General features: G+C 36.8%; 1 protein-coding gene across 1 annotated transcript in view; it reads left to right on the top strand.

Moving 5' to 3' along the window:
* The window catches only part of GALNT2 (polypeptide N-acetylgalactosaminyltransferase 2), a 90338-nt gene that overhangs the window by 44121 nt on the left and 23707 nt on the right, over window positions 1-22510 (top strand). Inside the window, exons 2-7 of the mRNA XM_053974414.1 lie at window positions 7857-7947; window positions 9794-9947; window positions 14982-15080; window positions 15645-15712; window positions 16608-16673; window positions 19645-19766. Of these exons, the coding sequence (XP_053830389.1) occupies window positions 7857-7947; window positions 9794-9947; window positions 14982-15080; window positions 15645-15712; window positions 16608-16673; window positions 19645-19766 (600 nt within the window). The remainder of the gene's footprint in view (window positions 1-7856; window positions 7948-9793; window positions 9948-14981; window positions 15081-15644; window positions 15713-16607; window positions 16674-19644; window positions 19767-22510) is intronic.

Consider the following 22510-nt stretch of genomic DNA (forward strand, 5'->3'; position numbering starts at 1 on the left):
ATATCTCAAACAGATCGGATCAATCAGCTCCTTTTAATTGATGATGATTTGTGATTAATATATTCTTGGATTTTTTTTTCCCAATCTAGCACAACTAAAAGAGCAACTTAAACACTATTGCTGCTGATATATACTTACTGTATAAATCATGTAACTGTGTCTGCACTGACAAATACTTTTGGAATAGAAGGCTGTTTTCAACATTATTTAAAAAAAAAACCATGAATTAACTTTTCAAGGAAATGTCTTTTGTCAACATCAGTATTTCCTTTTGGAAACTAAAATTGAGTGATAATAGCCTTTGATGTTACCCTTAATTGAAATAATCACTGCAAATGTTTTGTGATGTTTCATTTTCAGATTTGTGGCAGGTAGTGCAGAAAGCTGAGGTTTATTTGAGACATGATAAATTTAACAGGAAATACGGGATCCTGTTTGTGACCTGCTGCCATTCTTAGAGGGGCTTATTTCTTGCTTTCAAAGCTACTGGTGTACTTAAGATTATACCCTTCTATCAGTCCCAGTACCCTTATATGTTTCTCCTACTTTTCTTCCCTCCCCTCTCTTCTTCTGTCCTTGTACATTTATGCAGCTTCATGATTCATGAGGATTTAGTGATCTTAGAAAAAACAGTAAAGTCTTTTCATGGCTGCTCTGCAGTGGTTTTGTCCATTTGTGCTCTGTGTGGGGTATGAGACCTCCCCCTCACTTCTGCTGCTTCTGTGGAGAGGTGACAATCAAGCCAGAAGAGATCCATTTTGCTTTCTGTTGCTTGGGCACTGCACAGCAGGTGCTGGTTCTGCTTCCATCTGTGGTGGCCTCTGGGAGATCTTTAGTTGGCAGGGCTTCTTTTGGCACGAAAGACTTCAACAGAAGTAGCCTCTAGCAAGAAGATGTATTCCTACCCACACTTTATATGTTTGGGGGGGTGTGTCATTGCATTGTCTTGACTGTCAGTCTGACAATCACTTTAGCTTTAACAGTGTTTTTTCACTGTAGAGCTGAAGGAAATGAAAGGGGTGTTGTAGTTTCTGGGGTATCTGGTTTTTGTTTCCTCTTTCTGGTGATACATTAGATTGTCAATTTTGTAAGGCAAGTAATGTTTAATTCTCTGCTTTGCTGGTAGGTGATAAGGTTGTCCCACTTGACATTTTGATATCACTAGAGTGGATGAAGTTTCTAGGCAAAAGGAGACATGGTTTATTAGAGGTCATTTGGAGCTGGGTACCTGAATTCTCATCAAGCTGTAAGAGTGTTGTGGGTTTGGTTTTTTAAATTTATTGACTGGTACTTACAGAAAAAAATATTTTTTTTGTAAAATGCTGAAATACAGTCAAAACCTGTATAGCATTTGTGGGCTAATCAGTTAATCCAGTGTATGCTAAAGCAATGTGGGTATTTGGGAGAGAAGTCATGCTATTATTTTTAGGGAATTAATGAAAATTTGAAGATCATCTAAAATAGACTTTCATGCAAATCTTCATATTTAATCGTTTATCTATGCTTACTTCTTGAATAGTCTGACCTGCCCTACCTGGGGTTTTCTGTTGCTCCTTGGCTTTTGTCAATTGAGTAGGTCTATTGTGCCCAGAAATAAAGTTGAACCAGAATTTCCAGTTGATCCCAATTGCTGTACAAATAAATCTTCAACTGCAAAGTTGGATCAGACTTTCCTCAGAGAATATGTATCCAGAAACCTCAGATAAAGCATTATTTTTGTTTAACCCCATTCTAGGTTTAGAAAATGTCATGTTTTATAGTTGTTTTAATACTTTAGATAGTGCTTGTAAGCTATAAAATATGTACTTTGCACTAAGTAAAGGTAACATTGACAGAGATGGTAGGACACAAAGGCATTTTATTTTGTCTAGAGATTACAGCTTATAGTAATTGCCATTTTCAAAATGTTTTGAGTGTATTAACTGAGAGTATATCTAAACACATTTCCTATATATGGAGCCATCAAGGTATAATCTTGATGCTTTTCCCTGTTTTGGTTTTTTTTTTGAGAATGTAAAATGTTCTTATGAGGGCTGTGTGTGTTCCTCCTGCTGGAAGCTTCTATTTTTGTTCTGAGTACTCAAATAGATGAAAAGAAAGTGCCCTTGACAGCAATTTACTTACACTGAGTAAAGGAGTAAGAATGAAAATGAAATCATCTTTGCTGTAATAATTTTGGACACTAACAGTGGTAATCAAATATTGCAAAGTATATAGTTTTTCAGTGTTTATGCTTCACTTCTTGGTGTGCTTGGAAATGTCTGCTTTAGTATACTAAGCAGGTTGGCAGTCAGAGGAAGTTAACATTTCTTTATGGGATATTTTCTGCTTGTCTTTTCTGTAAGAAGCAGCATTCCAGGCATTTTCAGAGGTTACTTTATCTCTGTTTTGTACAAAACTCTTTTGCTGAGAAGGGAAGAAGTGGGTACCCCATAATGTAATTACATTAAATTACTAGAGTGCTTGCCTGGCACACAGGAAAGCTGGATTCATTTACTGCAGCAAGAGAGACTGGAGTGTGTTTCTAGAGACTCCTTGGGAGGCAGTGAGTGAGTGCTGGGTCAGAAATCAGGCTGGACACTGGGCTCTGCTGAAGGTCCTCCTGCATTGGGAGGAACTGGTGCTTTCAGAGCTTATGTGCTAATGTAATGGATAATTAAAAGATGGTGAACTGAATTGGAGTGGGGGAAAGGGCACATACTGAATACAGAAGGATATACTGAGCAGCAGCGAAGAAACTTGGGCTTAATGTCTTTGTCAGCTGTCAGATTGTCCTTGTCTTTGAGTCCTTTTCTAAGGAGGAGCCTTTGTGCTTGGTTTAGGGATGTAAACTTCATCAGTCATTACACTGTTGCAATGCGAAGCGCTGCTCCGCACAACATAGAAGTGCTTCTGTGTGACTGGTCCCAATTACGTGGTCAGAACAGAAGTGTATGAAGTCCTGAGAGTTGTCTTGCAGTGAGAACACCCCTTCCAAACCCATCAAGTGGTGTGACTGATCTGTACTGCTGGATGCAGCACAGCCTTCTATTAGGCCAGCTGGATCAAATACTGCTCTTTGAAGGTGCTGCCAGTATTCACTTTCGTCTTAGAAAATCACCACTAGAAGAAAATCTGTCTGCAGTAGCCCTCATCTAAAAACAAGTTCTGAAACAAATATTAAGCCTTAACATGTATTTTGTTCAACAAAGATACATTTCTCAATTATTTTCTGAGTGTCTACCTGACCAGGTAGCACATAACTCCCAGCCATTTCTTCTGCCCAAATGTTGCATGCTGTTCAGCATCTAGGTTGCCTGTGAGAAGAATGGATGGTATTGAGAGCACAGTCAGCTCCCACTTGAGATATTTCAAACTCAAGAGCTTTTCAGACATCTGTGTTGAGTTGCTACTTGTAAGGTCTGTGTGATATCTTAATGTATCTAAGGAAGTTTCATGTTGTTAAGTTGTTCTCTTGATAGGAAGCCACTGTGGGGTTGAAATCTCTGCTATAATGAGATTTAGTTCATAGCAGTTAAATGTCAAATCCGTGATACTTGAAACTATAATTAAAAGGAAAAAAATGTATTGCGAGACAAAAATAAGAAAAACAATAGTAGTTTTAAGTGTGGTTCTAATTTTTTTTATATAGAAGCAATACCTAGGAACTTGAAACAGTTTAAAATTGGTTTTGATGCCAAATGAAGTAATAACTGATGAAAAATTGTTTTGCAATGCTTGTAAGGACTATAATATTCAATGCAGACAAATATACCAAAACTAAAAGGAAGTGGTCTGGAAGATTTAAATAATGGTAATGAAATTATCCACTAATATACCTCTGTGTATAATTACAACTTTCTAAACTCAAGTTGAGTACTCTTAAATTTCTCATGGAATACAATCATGTCTTGTTGTATATATGTAGAAATGCTGTGAAAAATGTTTGAATCCTGCTTTGAATTTTAACTACCTCACCCTTCCCCTGCAGCAGAGCAACTGCAAATGTGTAACTAATCATTTCCTGAAACAATTTTTTGAGTCTAGTTCTCAGAAACTAGACTCAAAAAAGCTTGGTGTTGCATCTTCAACATATCTCAAATTCAGTCTTCCAGCTTGTCTTAATGGAGTAAGTGAGTTGAGCAGGAAAAGAAAAGTGAGCTGTAATAGCAAGGTTGGTCAGTAGATGTGGGTTTTCTGAGGCATGCAGAGCTTGCAGGGTCTTGAAAGAAATGTGGCGGCGACTCAGTGATTAATCAGCCTCAAAAACATCCACCCCACCTTCAGATTAGTCAATTTACCATAATTAATTGTGCAAGGTTATTGCTGCAAGGAATATTTTAATAAAATGTTAAGTAAATGTACATCCCTTCATTTCAGATCTTTAGGAATAGCAAAGGTATTTAGAGAATTGAATTTAAAAATTACATTTAATGTAAATTTATACTATTACCCTAGTAATATTTCCCACGGAATGGACTTGAAAGGTTGCAGTTTTGTTTTTTGCATGCCTTCTACTACTGAATCAGAAATTAGTGGGAAGCAGTGACATGATGTGTAAAATTAAAATATGCCAAATCCCTGCAACACTTTCATTTTAGTTGGTGTGCATTTATTTTCTTGTTGATATGTGTCCTGGCCTAAGAAAATAACTGCATGAACAATGGCCACAAAGGTTCTATTCAAATGGTGCTCTGTGTGCATCTAATGTGTGGTTAATGTCTCTGCTAGTTGGCAGCTACCTTTTTATTTTTCAGTAACTTCAAAATGGCTGTCCGTGTGCATTTAAATACCAATTTGTAGCCTGAAATTGCCAGCTCCTTTTAAAAATGTCAGGAAAATATTATTCTAAAGTATGAATAGTATTTTAATGTAGAAAAATACAGTAGCCTTTGAAATTTTTATTCATTAAATCTCTTCTTGTGCTCTCATGATTAAAGAGCTGTTCCTCCTCTTAAGCAGTTTAAGCTTTTTTCAATCTTCCCTTAAGCTTAGCTTTCTGTATGAATGAGTTTTGTCAGTGCCAGCATTGTTGTCTTCTACCAAGAAGATTACTCCTCAAAAGCAAGTGGCTTTTTAAGATCATATTAGAAGTTGGGATTTTGTTTCACTTAAGGTAAGCTGCAAAAGCAACTCTGTCTGTGGTGATGGCAACATGGTAATGCCATTTGACCATATGATTGATTCATATATATAGTACCAAATTACCATGCTGCAGCACTTTGCAATCAATGGTATAAAGAAACTGGTTGTGTTTATGCCTATGGTTTCAATAACTGCTTTTATCTCTTTTCGTGTTCTCAAGTTTTCGCTAAAGGATATAACATCTTGTTGGCACCTAGAAGGTAGGGGTTTCCCACATATATCTTCCAAAGCCTTAACTGGATGAAAGTTAGTGCTTACACCAGCATATCAGTTTTAACTAAGTTGCTGTTTTTAGAGCCACAAAGTCCTAGTCTGGGGCCCAAAGTTCAAGGTAAATATCCCTTAATGCTCCATACTGTCCCATCATAATACTGCTTTATAAGGAGTCATTGGAGGCAGGATGAGCATCAAGCAATATGCAGTGGCAACTTCCATCTTAGCAGCTTGGCTCACCCGAAAAATATCTCTAGCCTGTACCAAGTAGTTTTCTGAAAGGGTCAAATTTATTAGAATTCAAAATGGCATTTAACCATAAGATTTCTGAATCTAACTTTGCCTTTGGTAGTTTATGCTTATTTTATAAAAACCAGCAGCAACGAAATCCAAAGTGGAAGAACTTGATAAATAATTATTCTCAATGGCACATGCACCTTACCTAGAAGGATTAATGGGAAGGCAGAGCTTTACCCCAAAGACTTAAAGGGAGGGGGACAGTGAGGAAGCACTCAATAGTTTCTGTTTTGTTTAATTACAGGAGAAACTCTTGCATTATTAGTTTTATTGTTATTATTACTACTGTTTAGCAGATGTTTTGCATTTATTTTTCAACTTACATGTTTTTTAGACTCATTACAGTCATCTGGAATAGTAAAGAGCTTCGCTGAAGCAGCTACAGTTGATACTTAGATTTCAGTGTTTCTGTAGTGTCTTCAAAATGGTGCACAAACCCAAATAATGAGTGAAATACAACCTTCTCAAAACACAGAAAGTATCTATTTCACTGTGCTGGTGGGACTCAGTGCACAGTGACATATAATTTCCCTCATCAGTGTGAGTCATAAACATTTTCTTGAAATATGTTATGTGGTTTTAGGAGTGTGTTTTTGTGTTAGTGTGGGTTTTCTTTGGTGGTTTTTTGTTTGTTTGTTTATTTGTTTTTTGTTGTTGTTGTTGTCCTAAAGCTTTCTCTAAGCAGAGGTATCAATTGATGTCCACAAGGCACAGTAGCCCAGAGCATGTACCAACATGATGATATAAGAACCTGTTAAAATTCCTTCTCTCTGGGATCCTTGATCCGTGATGCTATGAAAAGCATGCATTAATAATACTCAGTTTTTAACTGATTTAGCTGTATTTCTCAGGGAGGGAAAAAAAAAGCATCAGTATTTAGTTTTTAATTTCAGTATTTTAGAAATCTGTTGCCTTTTTTCAACATATTTCTAACCATTATTTCTAACTATTAGTGCCAACTTAGCACTCAGAGACTTAAGCTGAATTTACATTGGAAAATTCTGAGATGCCTGGGGACAAGCTGAAATGGTATCATTTGTGGTTGAAATGTTCCCCAGCATAACTTAGGCCTGTTCCAACTGCTTACTATTCCATCAAAGAATTCCCCAAATGTGGCTTAGGAGCTGGGACAGCAGAGACATTTTCCAGTATGCACTTCATACACCGTCACTCTGATCTGGAGACTGTAAAATTCCTGTAAGAGATGAGAACTGTTCTGCATTGCTTGGCTTCATGCACTCCGTGATTAGTGTATGCATAGTATTGTATCTTGCATTTTGTAGTAAAGGTCTTGTCTTTCTCAGGATAGTGCCAATATAACTGGGATATTCTCAGGATAGTCCCAATATAGATGGGACTCCTTTGGTGCAGATTTAGAAAAGGAAATGGAATTTCTTTTGGCAAGTGTGCAAGAACAACAGAAGCTGATGGCACTTAAATCAGTTGGCTAAGTGTAGTGTGCAAATTGGCATACAGTCCATGCAGTTGCTAGTTTCGTTTTGTTTTGAAGTTAGCTTCTTTTCCACTTCTTCCAAATGCATAATGGAGTAATTCCAGCTTCTTATTTTGTATTTCTGTGGTAATGAGAATGCAAAAATGTGGTGGTTGGGGTTCTATTTCTTTCCCTGTTGAAATGAAAATGAGATTTCAGGTTCAGAATAAATGCTGGAAATTGGAGGAGGGCGTTGGTGAAACTATTTGCCCCCTACCCATCTAAATCGTCTCTGCAATCACAAATCCAGCAGAGTTGCCTGTGAAGCCCAGAATAAATGCCAATGAAATTAACACATGAAAATATTTTGAAAGTATTTTTCCAATAGTAAGGCTGCCATTCTGGATGTAATTGCTAGATTACCTGATTTCTCTTATCAAATAACTTTCTGTTTAGGCTGTTCCTTGTTAGAGCAGGGCTTACTTCAGATCTTGCTTAACCTTTTTGTCCGAGTAGCTCCTTGGAACATAACTGATAAAAAAAAAGAATTCCATCTTTCCTAATAGATTTCCTTTTTTTTTTTTCAAAGAAGAATTTTTACATATGTTAATTGCGAAAGTCTGACTCAATTTTTGTTGTGTTTTCCAAGTAATGGATAGAATAATCATTATTGCTCTTAAAATCCTTGTTTTCTTGGACCACTCTAAGTTTAAAATCTGGAAAACCTAGTATACTTTGAAGACACAAAACTAAATTAAGATTCTTTTAAAGATTATGTACTTTTTTTCAGGAGGACCCAAATGATATTGACCCCAAAAGGAAAGAAGTGCGTGGCAATGATGTGGAGGACAAGGCACAAAGTGTGGAGACACTACCTCCAGGTATTACAGTAAGATTTGTTATGAAAGATCCATAGCCATAAAACATTTATCAGTGAAAGCCATAAAACGCTGCAGTTGTTCTGATTCGCATAATTCTTTGTAGTTTGAAAGTGCTAGGATTATTTTAGCAACATGTACTTCTCTGTTCTTGTAGCTTCAGCATCCTTAAATCTTACCTGCTTCACTGCTCCTTTGAGATAAAACAATAGGGAGCATGGTTCTATGCTAGTATGCTTGTGTTGTCCTTCAATAGGTTTGAGATACTGTAAAAGCCTCTGGTAAAAAAGAAGTTCATTTCTCTTGGTGGATGATGTTGGCAGGCAACAGAAAAGTCACCTTGGGACTATTATTTTGACTGAAAATTCAGCCAAGGTTCATACTTTTTTAGGTTTTTTTCTAGCTTTTGATTTGGCAGATTTTCCTAACTGTGCTGCTGGTGTAATTTATTTTTTCCTCATACTTGCTCAGTATTTGTCACATGCTGGAAAATAGCAGAGCAACGTGATTTTTATTTTGTTTGAGTGAGATCCTCATGCCTTGAGGATGAGTTAGGAAAATTAAGTGTTAAGGAATCTTCATTTCATGTGAATGCTTCCATAAACTAATTTTGCTCCTTAACTGTTTCGCATTAATGAGATTTCATATATCGCTACAATTGACATACTAAAGCATACAGAAAAACAAAAATTGAATTTGAATATTTTACACAATTAAAAAAGTTTAATCCGTGACAAGGACAGCTGCTGATGAGATAGCATCACAGGTTTTGCTTCACTTCTATGAATCCTCGTGTTTTGCTTACAAATATGTCTTGGCCAAACATTTGAAATACTATGAATTCTTGCAGAAAGAACTAACCAAGGCAAGCTTTCTTTTAAGCAGCTGGCAACTTCCATCCCCAGGAACATGTGAAGTATGATTTTTCTTTTTCAGTCATAGGCTCTCCAGGTACAGTATAAGCTCTTTGCTATTGAAGCCTTTTTTCTGTATTCTTTGGCCTACCTTAACTTAGCTTCTGTTTGGAGAAGGGAAACAAGACTGGTTACCTGTGTATACCTTTTTGGCAAAGTCTTTACTTTGTGTATGTATTGAGAAAAAAATCCCCAAAAGAAGAGCCTGGCTTATTTAACTTGGTTTCTGGCAGATCTTCTCAGGTATTTTTTCTGCTTAACAGAACTGTCTACAAATTTTGTTTCTAGGGTTAGATCAGCCAATTTTGCACCTTCCAGCAGTTCTTATTTCCCTTTTTTGGAATGTTTATGTATTCTGGACCAAACTTTATACTTCCCCAGTGGCCTTAAGTAACCTGTTTGAATATTAAAGGGAGTGGGAAGTGTCACAAGTTGGAAAAAGGAGCTATCAGAAGCTGGAAGGGTTGAAACTAGAAGTAAGATTAAGTGTGAAGTAGAGCAGGTCATGGCTTTTTTCATTTCATATGTTGATTAGTGGTCTCTTATGGCCTGATGTAACAGACAGGAGAATTGTTACTGCAAAGTAGTATTAGAGTCTGGAATCAAAGATCAAAGATGTCACAGACAGAACTATACACCCTTAAATCAGTATTTTCTTTATTTTCAGTTAATATAGGCAAACTTCTGAATCCTTGTGGCAGTGAAGCTTGGTATTCATATTTCTGCGGATTCTTTGCATTGTTTTAAAAATTTGATACTAATTTGTAGGATAGTCTAGACAAATTTAATATGCAAAAGTGAGTTTTGATGTTACACAGTTAACAGTACTGTTGAAGTTTAATTACTTAATTTTCATGAATTGTGTTTGGATTACTGAGTGTTTTTCCTTAAATCATGAATATTAAACCAGATATTTTCCTGTTTTTCTATTGTAGGAAAAGTTCGGTGGCAAGACTTTCATCAGGATGCCTATGTTGGCGCTACCGTGGTGCGATCTGGCCAGGATCCGTACGCGCGGAATAAGTTCAATCAGGTGGAAAGCGACAAACTGCGAATGGACCGAAGCATTCCTGACACTAGGCATGATCAGTAAGTGCCAAACTGAGCCATGCTGGCTTGGAATAGCCTTTCTGTATTTATCGCTTTTGAGCTGCTTTTTTTGAAGCAGGAGTTCTCCAGCTTTAGAAGGGACAGTAACAGTAAACTCCCTGATCCTTGAACAGTGGGTTAAGTTATTCAAACTTATTCAAGTTTTTCTGTTTCCAGGACTTCCATCAGTGTGTATTATATATCCAAACTGGTGCTGCATTTCAGTCTTTCTTTGTTCCTGTTTATGTGGTGGCATTTCTTGGTTTCTACATTTGTAAGTCACTTTCACAGTGAGGATGATCAAACAGTGGAGCAGGTTGCCCAGAGAGGGTGTGAAGTCTCCAGGCTTAGGGATATTCAGAGCTCAGTGCAGAGCCTGCTGTAGCAGGCACTGCTTTGAGGGAACTTGGGCTCAGAGGTCTCCAGGGCCACTTTGGATCTCAGTGACTCTGTGATTCTGTTTGTATGTGATGATTATCAACGCTAAACCTAAAGGAATCAATTTATTCACATCCTGGTAAACATAGGATGGAATTATACTTCAGGCTGCTTGTGCAGTTTCAGGAAACAGTACACTTCACAGTAAGGAAAGATAATTTACTACTGGTTAGAGGAAACCTTGATTTTAAAAATGATTTGATGACTTCCATGAGTCTTGCTTAAAAAAAAGTTGCTCATTAGGACTTCTTAACTTGAAAATACAAAACCAGGTTTGGTTTTAAAAACTAGGCAAGCCAATCTTGAAACATAAAATTAGCCAACCATGTGTGGTTAATTTGCATAACTAATTCTACAGTTAGGATGAATGTATATTCACAGATTGATAAGTAGAAGCGGAAAAAGACACCAGAAGAGGAGAGAAAAAAGGAAGGTTCCTGTTTTTTCCCATAAAGCTCTTTAATCAGAAATGGTCTAGTGAAGAAAATTTGTATAGAAATCAGTAATTTTTGAAATCCCTTGTATAAAAGTGTGGGTTTAGGTTTCTTTATGCAAAGTATTTGTAGATGAAGCAAGTAATTTGTTGTTAATTGCATGTCAAAGTAGGAAGAATCTGGTGTTTCACTTGTTGCCAAGAAGGCAGTGAAAAGCACAATGCCAGTGGTGTTGTACTGAGGAGTTTAAAATTACTTTTGAGTTTTCTTCATAGTGTATACTTTTTCCCCACAAGAAAGGTATTCTAACTTTTTAGGTCAGGTATTCTTTTCCAAGAGATCAAACTCAACTACCAAATTTTAGAAGTTTCTATGATTCAGATATGCTGAATTTGGAATTTTTTAGATACCTAATAACCTTGGGGAGGGAGAGGGGCACGTCTCTAAAGACAAAGGCTGTCCTTTGAGAATAACTTAAATAAGAGAAACGTCAGGAGATAAATTATATTGCAATGGCCATGTTTTCTTTTAACTGTTAACCTTGTTATTATATGCTGACTTGCTTAAGTGTTTCCGCTAAAAAGAGCTGGAAAAGAACCCAGAGAGAGAGATGTTACTGGGGAAAGGCTGTATCTGAGCTGGGATTATTACTTAGTCTGTGCCATGGAGCAGATTTAAGTGCCTATCAGTCTGTGGATAGTCAACTTTTAAAGAAAAAATGAACGAAACAGAAAATCAAACTGAAGCAATCATTCTTTCAAGCTGTTCTTAATGAGTTCCCTGTCATGTTGAATTTAATTTTCATTCTATTTTGGGCAGAATTTTCACTGCAAAAGCTGAAAAAGCTGCATGAAATATTTTTTGGGAAGTGTGCAATGAAAAGAACAAAAGCAATAGCCAAAGGAAGAAGAATATCTGAGCGCGAGACACTTTGAAGCATGTTAGTTTCTATAAAATTGAAGGCAACTGGGTTGAGATTAAGATCTCTTGTGGAGCTGTTGCAATCTTCTTTAAGGAAAGAAGCTTGGGTGAGGAAGTACTTTGTTTCTTCTTAAGTTATTAATTGTTAGTAATTGGATTGATATGTCCAAGAGGCTTATTGACTAAAAAAATTACATAGCAACATTTTTTAATTGCTAGAATTAAAATTAAAATTGAAATTTTCTAGACTGTTTAGAAGCAGTTTATCAGGATTCTGCATGAGATATGTAGATGTGAGTGTAACTATGCATCTTTTAATACTATATTGTTAAGTCTTTTTTTACATCATACAAACTCTTACAAGCAGGAAGACAAAAGTTTTCCTCATGTTTTTAGTGAAAGCCTGCCAGCAGTACCACCAGACCCTTTTTTTCATTTTAGCTGCTTGCCTTGCTTTAAGCAAAAGGAAGAAGGGAAAAACAGGCAGATACAACATAAGAATGGAAGTGGAGAGTACTCTGAGCAGGAACATGGATTCTCACTCCAGCTGATGCTCACAACTACCACTTGCAAAAGTCTAAGAAACCTCTGTGTTTCCTTTTGTTTCATGGTAGATTTCGGAGATCCAGAAAGTGACAAGTGGGTGTCACAGTTGTAATAGCAAACTCGTAGAGCTGTCCTTCTTTCAGTGTAAAATACTTCCCGCAAGTGGGATAAAGGATTAAATATTCTGTGTTTTTTGTGGACCAATGTTCCCCATGTATGCTTTGGACTAGTGATTTCTGATCACATCTTCTCACTGATGTGTTGTGATGATTTTTAGGAATTACTGTCAAGTACTATAGCTGCACTAAGCTGTTTTCGCTGTCATTTGGCACCTATTAGAAGCTTAAGACCTCGCACTCAAGTTTTATTCTTAAGTAGAGAAGAAACAAACTTTCTTGTGTTTTTAGTACCAGTTGAAGTGAATGAATGTTCTCCTTGCACTGGTTAAAATGTATATTTCTGTCAAAAAGTGGTTTCAAACAAATCACAGAGGTTTTGGGAAAAATTGTTAATTAAATTAACCAGTCCAAATCTCTGGGGGAAGGAATGTACTTTTCATGTTTTAACTGATTTTACTGACCTATGTTAAACATTGAAGGTCTTGATTGAAATTTTCAGTTCAAGTTCTATCTTAACTAAATGTATTTTCTTACTCTGCATGTAAAATTGAAGTGCTGTAGTTTGAGGAGACAAAGTTTAGTTTTTGTGCCAAAAATCATGACATTGTTTCTTGCGTTTGAATTTTAACTGTGGCCCTGTTGATGCAGCAGAGTAGGAGGAAGACTGATACTGGGTCAGTTAAAGCAGGGATTTGTGAAGAGCTGAAAACAGTAATACTTGGTGAAACATTCCTCCAGTTTTATTTGGAAGTCTAGAAGTCTTATTTCTCCCTCAGAAATACACAGTAGTGCTCTTCTCTTGAGTTTTCTTAAAATTGAGAGGCTTCATTGCCTTGAGTAATTCCCCCTAATATGTGATCTGGCTCAAGTACTCTCTTCTGCAAAGAGATCAATATAAGTTTAATGTGACTTTTAAATTATTCTAATGCAAGTGCTTCGTGTGATAACTGTGTGCACAGTAGCTCTGTCCTCTGTGGGTAATTTGAAAGCTAGCAGGATAAAGAATATCTTCTTAGGCACTGTAGACTTTGGAGTATAATAATTGCATGTCTTTTAGCTGTCTAGATGAATTGCCAGAAGTTCACACTAGAGAAGCTACTCTTTATTTTTCAGGAACGCAGGCATTTGAGATTTATTCGTTCCACACTGGGCACTAGTGACAAAGGCACTAGTACTGTGGTGGTGTACGCCCACCACAAAGGCAGAGACAGCCCTGCTAATCTGGCACAACAGTTGTAGGCTTGGCATAGACTGTTTTTATTCAGAGCCAAGTGAGGTCACTGCAGCATGATAATGTTTTGTTTCATGCAGACACTGTGTGTGACGCTATGGTTGTGTTGTATCAAAAATACCACAGGTTTTTGCGTTGTTGTAGGGTGGGCCAGGGGAAGAAGGAGATTACTGCTTGCTCTCTGATTCCAAAAAGTTGGAGGTTGCATTGTTTATGGTGCATGTTGCAGATGTTTAATCAGGTGTGGAGTGGGCTTTTATACAGGCAGAAGCCTGGTTTTAGAAGTGTGGGTGGCAAACTTCTCTTAAAAACTGGTCTGATTAATACCGCACAGAGTACATAAATTAAATTGCTGAAATAAGTACTGTAATGAATAACTGAATTTGCTACAGGTGTATGCTAGTTGGGTTTATTCTTTCTGAAGACAGCTAGGCCTGTTAAAACTCTACCCTTAGTTAAAGGATATGGAAGAAATACATCATTGGTGTGTGTCACTGCACAAATGGCAATCAGTATCATGACTTGTCACTTTGTAATGCTTTTGGCATAAACTCAATATACATTGTTTTCTAGAACTGTTAGTTTCTAATACAATGAGCATAGTATCTTTTTTATGTTTATTTTATTAGATTAAATAGCTTAACTGTATGTAGTCCTGAAGGAAGCATTTTGGGATTTGCTTCTTTTTGCTTATTATATTAACTTCAGGTTTCTAGAAGTGATGAAAAATGAGTTGACATAGATGGAATATTTATTATCTTTATGGTTTGGGAGGATATGGTTCTGTGTTTAGTTGGCTTAGCATTGTCACAGCTAGCTCTGTTCTTCAAATTCTGAATGTTATGATCCTTACAAGTTCTCATTAGGTTAGAAACTAGTTTTATCTATGAGCAAGGCCAGGTTACAGAAGCTTTAAAAATAAAGGGAGAAGTGGACACATGCCATTCTAAAGAAGAAACATATGGTAGCCCTGTGAATCTGTGCATTTTCTTTAAAAATATGCATATTTCCTTGGATGTATTGCATGCTTTTAGTGTAAAAGAAGGGCTCTGGTTTCATACTCAGCTGCACAAAAGACATTTGACGTAATGCAATGATGATGGCCTGGTGGCTTGTCTGAACCTGCCCATATCTGCCACTGACTTTTTAGGCTTTCGTGTACTAAAACAGCTGCCAAAAGTGTCAAAAGACAGGTTGATTATAATTTCACTTGAAAACAAGCTATTTTGTTCTTCTGAGGCAGCATGTCTATAAGTTTAATAGATAATTGCTTTGTAATGAAGGCCATCTACAAAGCCTGGGATATAAAAGTTATGTTGAAATGACAAGGTATTTTTTATTTCAGGTGCCAAAGGAAACAATGGCGGATAGACTTGCCAGCCACTAGTGTGGTGATCACCTTTCATAATGAGGCAAGATCTGCTTTGCTTCGAACCGTTGTCAGGTATGCATAAGAGAGCCTAATTTTTCTTCAAGGCCATTCCTTTCTGTCGGCTTGTGATAAGAAAGGGAAGTAACAACCCATTATTGAACTGTTCTGAACTATTTGCAGAGGAAAAGGTAAGTTTTAATTTACAGTTCTTACATCCTGAAATAGTAATGTTAAACAAAATTGCTCACCTTAACTAAAATACATGAAAGTAAGGGACTGATTATCAGATGATGTTTGGAGGCTGGCTGTTCCAAGAAAACATCAGGGTAGATGGATTCCCAGGTGATTTTTGACTCAAAGGTATCTGCAAAAGTTCCATGTTGGACATTGTCTAATGCACAGAGTTCTGGGGGCTGGACTAGTGGGGGTGGGGGAGGTAGGGAGACAGGGAAAAAGGAACACACAAAATTATACATGTGCCTCTTCATACTTTTTGTAAGTACAGGCCAACAGCTGTTGTTGAAAGTAACATCCTGCGCTAGGTTCTACTGCAACTTAACTAAGTAACTGCTTTTCTGACATTATTATGGAAAATTAACACTTCTGGAATGCTTTTTTTGTTTTGGTCTCTTTCAGTGTCCTTAAAAAAAGTCCATCACATCTTATTAAGGAAATCATACTAGTGGATGACTACAGTAATGATCGTAAGTACTTTTACAGGATCCTACCTTACAGTGCTTATTCTGGTAAGATTTCCTGATGCTGATAGGCGACTCAGTTGAGAATAGGACACATGAATAGGAGTTTGTAGAGACTCGGCCATAACCAGGTCTTAACTCTTCCATATCTGTCATTGTTGAAATGTGAAATCTCTATAAATATTTCCAGTATATCTTGTCCTTCAGCTAACAGGAAATAATAAGAGTGTATCTTTAAAAAGAGCCTTTTCATATTATGTTATCTTAAGTAAAAATAAAACCCATGGTGCTTGCAACAAATGTTTTTGTAGCACCATTTTAAATGAATGCCTGTCTCCATCAGTCTCTCAGAAAAAATCTTACTGAATATAAAATAAGTCAGTGTCTTGTAGGTACTAGTGTATCATGACAGAAGTTTAAACAATTGAAATGGACCTCAGAGTAATATGTCTTAGAAGAAGCTAATGTATATATTTGCATTAATACTTTTGCTAATACTAGCTTAGCTCAGGTTTGTCTTAATGTTGGTTAGAAAGTGAGCTTTCTTATAGGCAAAGAAAGCAGTTTATTTAATCTCATGGAAGTTTTTTCTCTCTATGCAATGTAGAAACTGTCTGAAGTAAGCAAAGAGAAAATAGTTAAATAAAATTATTTCAGGACTGGAAAATTAAGCTAGCTTTAAGTAACATGGTGAAGGTAGTAATTTCTTAGCCTGGTAATTTTTCTTTATTTCTTGTGAGATGAGTAACTAATTATGACCACAAACATTTTCACCTACAGAGTTTTTATTTTCTTTGAAGATGGCCTCTCTTCTGATATAGAGTATTGGATGCTAAACTGGTTCTCATCACTTGATTTTTTTCTTTATTTTTAAAATTCTTATATTTTTTTTTTTTTTAAGCTGATGATGGGGCTCTCTTGGGAAAAATTGAAAAAGTTCGGGTTCTTCGAAATGATCGGCGAGAAGGTAGGCTTAATTTTAAGGAAGTAAGATACGAATTCCACTATGCTGCCTTATCTGTAAGTTTTCATCAAGTCTTTTAAAGGAACATTCTGCTTTACTTTCCTTATTGGAAGAGAGATCTTCACTTTATAAATCTACTAGTAGAAGGAATAAAAAAAGTATTTGTGCAGTAAAAACAATAATTGTGATTGTTTCTATATTGTTCTCTGCACAATTGCCCATTGTTGGCTTTTACAGTGTGAGCTTCCTTCAGGGATTGCATTAATCTTCAACTTTTCCTTTCTCTTCCTGCACTGAATCCTTAGTTAAGCTGCTTCCATAGTACACAAGGTCTCACTGTAAAATGTATCTGTTTGAAATGAAGCAGCTTAAAAATGGCCCTCTTTTTGTGCTGGTTTCCCTATTAGATATAATTTTATGGATTTAGTTGATGGACAGCTGGACAAACAATTTGCTTTGACTTGAGTGTTTGAGTAACCAGGAGGGCTGGGACCAAGTATGCTGGTTTTTCTGAAGCCAATGTGCCCTGTAACAAATTTGTCTTACCATTTGTATTTTCTTCTACGTTGCTTTGTAAACTGTGGTCTTACATCACTGAGCCCTTCAGTCAGCAGTTCACTGACAGTGGAGTTTAAAGTATTAGATACAGGCAACTGTTATTCTACAGCTGTTTGAAATAATAACTGAGATTTGACAATTGAAATAGCTGACTGAATTAGCAAATATGTGCTTGCTAATTTTTATAAGCTGTATCTTCTAGACTGCTGGCCTGGCCTAGGGAAGAGCTGGAATCATTAGATTTTCAGGAATTGGAAACAACATGCACAAAACATGTGTTGCCCCATAATTAAAGTTAGTGTTTAAATATTCTGTTTGGAATATGTGAACTTGTGAACAAAGGCTTATTAGGAAAGCAGGTCTTTTATGACTTGCTGTGGTTGCCAGGTTCTGAGTAAGTTAATGTCATTTTTCAGTGTATCATTTGAAGATGGAGATAGCAGTAAGGGAAAAAACAGAATGAAATAACGCATTTTTGATGTTTGTTTCTTTTAGTAATTTTAAATATTAATTTGAGAGGCATATACAAATACATGCTTAGGACTGTACATCAGTATATCTGAAAATTAAATATAATTTGACAAATCTATTATGTCAGAAGAGAACAACTGTTTGCAGATAGAAGACAGAGTATTAGTTTGTATCTTTGTAAGATTAAGATTAAATATTACACATACAAATTAAAATGTAAGAGAATTGGTGAAATCAATCAATGTGTAGGGTGCTTGTTCATACTAGGTAGTATGAACAATAGAGGAAAGCAATGTGTTTTAAAACAAAAGTTAAAGTGAAGAGATGGTGTCAGTGAAGAGGATGACATTAACTGCCTTTCTTTCAGAAATAAATATTAGTAGCAATTAGTCGGATCTCTAGTACCAGAGTTTGTTATGGGAACAGATGTGTTTGAGGGTGTGGTAGTCCATAGAATAAATGTTCAGTGGAACCTTTTCAGCTCTATTCATCATAAGCCTGAATATGATTGTGGAGGACACAATGACCAAAGTGCTCACATCCATTTTTTTAAACTCTGAAATTAGAAACACTATTGTGTGTTTTCTGTAGAATTAAAGTAAGACAGTAGGCTCTTCAACAATATTATTTAGAAATAATAAACTCTGGGGGGAGGAATTTGAGAAGTTAAAAAAAAGAAAGTATAGCGATAGTGCTTGAGGAATGGTTTGATGTGGAAAAAACTGAACAGAACAGATTCAAAGGCTGAAATTAAGGCACCAGCACTAAGTCAGTGAGGTACAGGTAGATGACAGTGTGCCACAGATAAAAGGTAAAATGTTGGAGAGCCATTGCACAACATGTATCTGGAACTATGCTCACACTTGAAATAAGAAATAGGAAAAGGATCTTGATGGGGCTGTTATTGAATGTTGGTCAGAGCAAACAAGCTTTTCCTCTTAAGCATCTTGTATTCTGTTGGCATAGTCATGTTTTGCATATTTATTTTGTAAAGAGAGGAGTAAGTAACAGGCTTGACTCTTATACAGTATTTCAGTAGGAGGGGGGGAAATGCCCAAACAAACCAGAACAGATTTAGTGGGAAACAATCAAGAAAGAAAAAAAAAAAAAACCAACAAAACTAGACTTGGCTTTGGTCTCACATGACAAAAAGTAGTCAACAAAATTCTGAATAGTAGTAGAAAAAAGTAGGGAGGAAATTTGCAAAGGAATGGGAGGAAGCTTGCTATGTGTGTGTATATATATAGCAAGGGAAGGAGCAGGGTGAATCAGTGAGGGTATCTATGTAATTGAGACATAGAGAAGAGAAAAATTTTTTGGTTTTGCCGGAAGTTTCTGCCTAAAGATACCTGTTTAGAACAGACAAACCCCAAACAAACAGCAAAACAAGAGAATGGCTGTAGTCACAGAGGAAAGACAAATGGATTGGGGTAAGACTCTCAGATAGGAATTAATGAAGCATGGTTATTTCTTGAAGAAGTTCATAGAAGAGTGCAGACTCTGGTAAGTACTAAGATGGGGGGTGGCAAAAAGGTGGGGAGGGTAAGTTAATGATAGCGCTTTCCTTAGTTGCATAGTAGAACTTCAGGAGACATACATTGTTTTCAGGTCCAGTCTTAAGTAAGATTTATTGGTGTAAATACCACTTAGAGTAATGCAGACTCATCTGTATTTGTGTATCACTTGTTTTGAAAAAGGTACTTTGCTTCTTCTACTTAAATCTGATGGAAACCTGTAGAGTGCAATAGGTTGGGCACTTGCAGGCTGTTTGGTATGAAGTCATTTCACTGAATTCTTAACGAGCATCTGATTTTGATAACGGAGCTTGTGTATTTGCCCCGTCTGAGTAATTTAACTAATTACTAACTTAGAATGCAATAGTTTCTTACTACTGTTGATTGTTTTCCCCAGGAAGTACTCAAAACTTTTTATCTTTACTTCTCAGGCCTGATGCGCTCCCGTGTCAGAGGGGCAGATGCAGCACAAGCCAAAGTGTTGACCTTCCTGGATAGTCACTGTGAGTGCAATGAACACTGGCTGGAACCACTTTTGGAAAGAGTAGCTGAGGTTAGTAAAGAGTTGTAAAGTAATTTCCTGAAGAAGCAGGTTTTAAATTTTAAAGCCATCTGGTTTATACTAGATAAATTTTATTCATTTTCCTAAGGAAGTCTTTTCTCTGATTTAAGATGATGAAGATGATTGGAGTGTTCTGTGATTAAAACATATTTTTGTTCATTTAATCTGTGAACACAGGAACATAAAATGTGAATATTTGCAAGTAATTCAAATATATGCTTTCTTAGTTCTTTGGGGACTGCCTCAGTAAGCTGAAAAATCTTTAGAGCAAAGTATGATTCTCCTCTACCAATATCATCTCGAAGTGATTCAGTTTACCTGAATCTTTATGCCTCATTAAGATTCAATGTGATAATAGGAGAGCGGATGACTTGTGAAACCAAAATTCTCATGGTAACTAGCAGGAACTAGAGGCTCTCAGCATCTATGAAAATGATGCTTAGTCTGTGTCCTGGAAAAGCAATTGAGAGTGAAATTATATGGTTTTCTCCAGGGGTTGGTTATACTTGTTAACTTGCTCTGGAAGAACTCAGTTGAAGTGGAAATTAAATGGTGTGTTATTCCAAAAAAGCACTGAGAAACACTCAAGACAACAGGGTTTTTATTCTTTCTTAATTGCATTCCCTTTCTGGAAAGCTAGTCTTCCAGGAAAGTTTTGGTTCCAGAATGCTTCTGATCAAAATGGTTTTGCTAAGCTACTCTGTTTGGTTAATGCCCAGTTCTTCACTTTTCCACCTTATGCTTTCCTTTGTATTCCCCAAAAACAGAAAGGGGGAGAGAGAAGGAAGTAAACCCCATATACTCAGTATGCCCATGAAGAAGCTATCAACTGATGACTGATTTTCTTTATTCTGTTTGGTTCCCTGATGCTTTTAGAATCATAAAATCATATAGGTTGGAAATGACATTTAAGATTGAGTCCAGCTGTTACCCAAGCACTTGCCAAGCCCGTTATTAAACCATATCCCTGAAGTGCCACATCTACACATCTCTTAAATAAATACCTCCAGGGACTGTGACCCCTCCACTTCCCTGGCCAGTCTGTTCCCATGTTTGACCACTCTTTCAGTGAAGAAATTTTTCCTAATACACAATCCAAATGTCTGTGATGTAACTTACGGCTATTTCCTCTTTCCTATGCTTGTTACTTTTAATAAGAGACTGATTCCCACCTTGCTGCAGCCTTCTGTGAGGTAGTTGTACAGAGTCATAAACTCTCCCCTGAGCCTCCTTTCTTCAGGCTAAACATCCTCAGCTCTTCCTCAAAAGGCTTCCCCTTCATAGCTCCCTGTTACTCTTCTCTGGACACACTCCAGCACCTCAATATCTTGGAGTAAGGAACCCAGAATGGGACACAGGATTTGGGGTGTGGCCCCAGTGGTGCCCAATACAAAGGGATGATCACTGCCCTGGTCCTGCTGGCCACACTGTTGCTGGTCCAGGCCAGGATGCCATTGACTTTCTTGGCCACCTGGGCACATGCTGGGTCATGTTCAGCTGATATCAATCAGCATCCTAAATCCTGTAGTATTGCATGAAATTGTGACCCAAGTGCAGAACCTGGCACTTTGCCTTATTGAACCTCACAAAATTGGCCATAGCCTGTTATATTTACTGGGTGTTCCAGAAATACTGCAAGTTGCCCAGGACACATCAGCAGTTGAAATCCTATTTTGGAATAGAAATAACTAATCAGCTCAAACCTGGACACTATTAAAGTACCTAGAGCCTACAAAGCCCTTGAGCAAGGATACCATAGTACTTCCTCTTATTTTTTTTTTTTACCCATCTAAAGTGTTGCAGCTTCCAGAAGGGTTGGGGGAATTTCTCTGTAATTATTAACTAGGAAAATAAATTTGAAGGCATAAAAATATATCTCTAAAAGAAGTGGAGAATGCTTGCAGCTAAAGCACTAATGAATTCTAGGACATGGGAACTGTTTTCAGGCCTTTTGTGTAAACTATTTGAAGCATCTATTTGTAAGCGAAGTGGTCGTTTTGGTCAGCAAAACCCTGCATTTGGTAAGACAGTTACTTGGTAATTTTCCCATTTCTCTTCTGTATGACTTTTTACAGATCATACTCATTTATCTTTCTGAAACTGATATGGAATTTGAAAAAGTGTTACCTTTTCATTGTAACAGAATGTAAAACCTCTTATTGCTGGCAATTTTGTGAAGATCCATCATTGCATGGGGTGTATTAGGTTGGAGAAGCTGGTGCATATTTTGCTTTTTGCAGCAGCCACATTTTAGTGGCATATGAATTATTAGATCCTTCAAAATTTGCTGCTTCCAATTGTCACCACAGTATACACTAATTGTGTGCCACTGAATAGTTTTCAGCTGTATGAATATATTTTTCTATTCTTAAAAGATTGATGTACTGTTAAATAAATAATGAATATAGAATTCCATTTAACTGTCATCTGTAAAGATTCCCAGCCAACAGCTATGGGTATTGAAAAAGCAGCTTTTAAGTTTTCTGGTTGTTTAAATAATTCAGGCCAGGTTAGTGTTTATATATTGTATATGATAGCTCTTTGTTATTTTAAATGGATTAATTCAGCTCACAGGGCAGACAGCATATGTTAGTTGATGTTAATTGGCAGCATTTTAGGATAGTCTCAGTGACAAGAAGCTGAATAGACATGAACTCTTTTCTGCTCTGGCCTCACTGGTAACTTTTTTCAGGTCAAGGCTCCTATTCATGAATACTGTGTTTTCTGGTAGGCAG

This window comes from Vidua macroura, chromosome 3 (assembly GCF_024509145.1).
Source record: "Vidua macroura isolate BioBank_ID:100142 chromosome 3, ASM2450914v1, whole genome shotgun sequence".
Classification (NCBI taxonomy): Eukaryota; Metazoa; Chordata; class Aves; order Passeriformes; family Viduidae; genus Vidua; species Vidua macroura.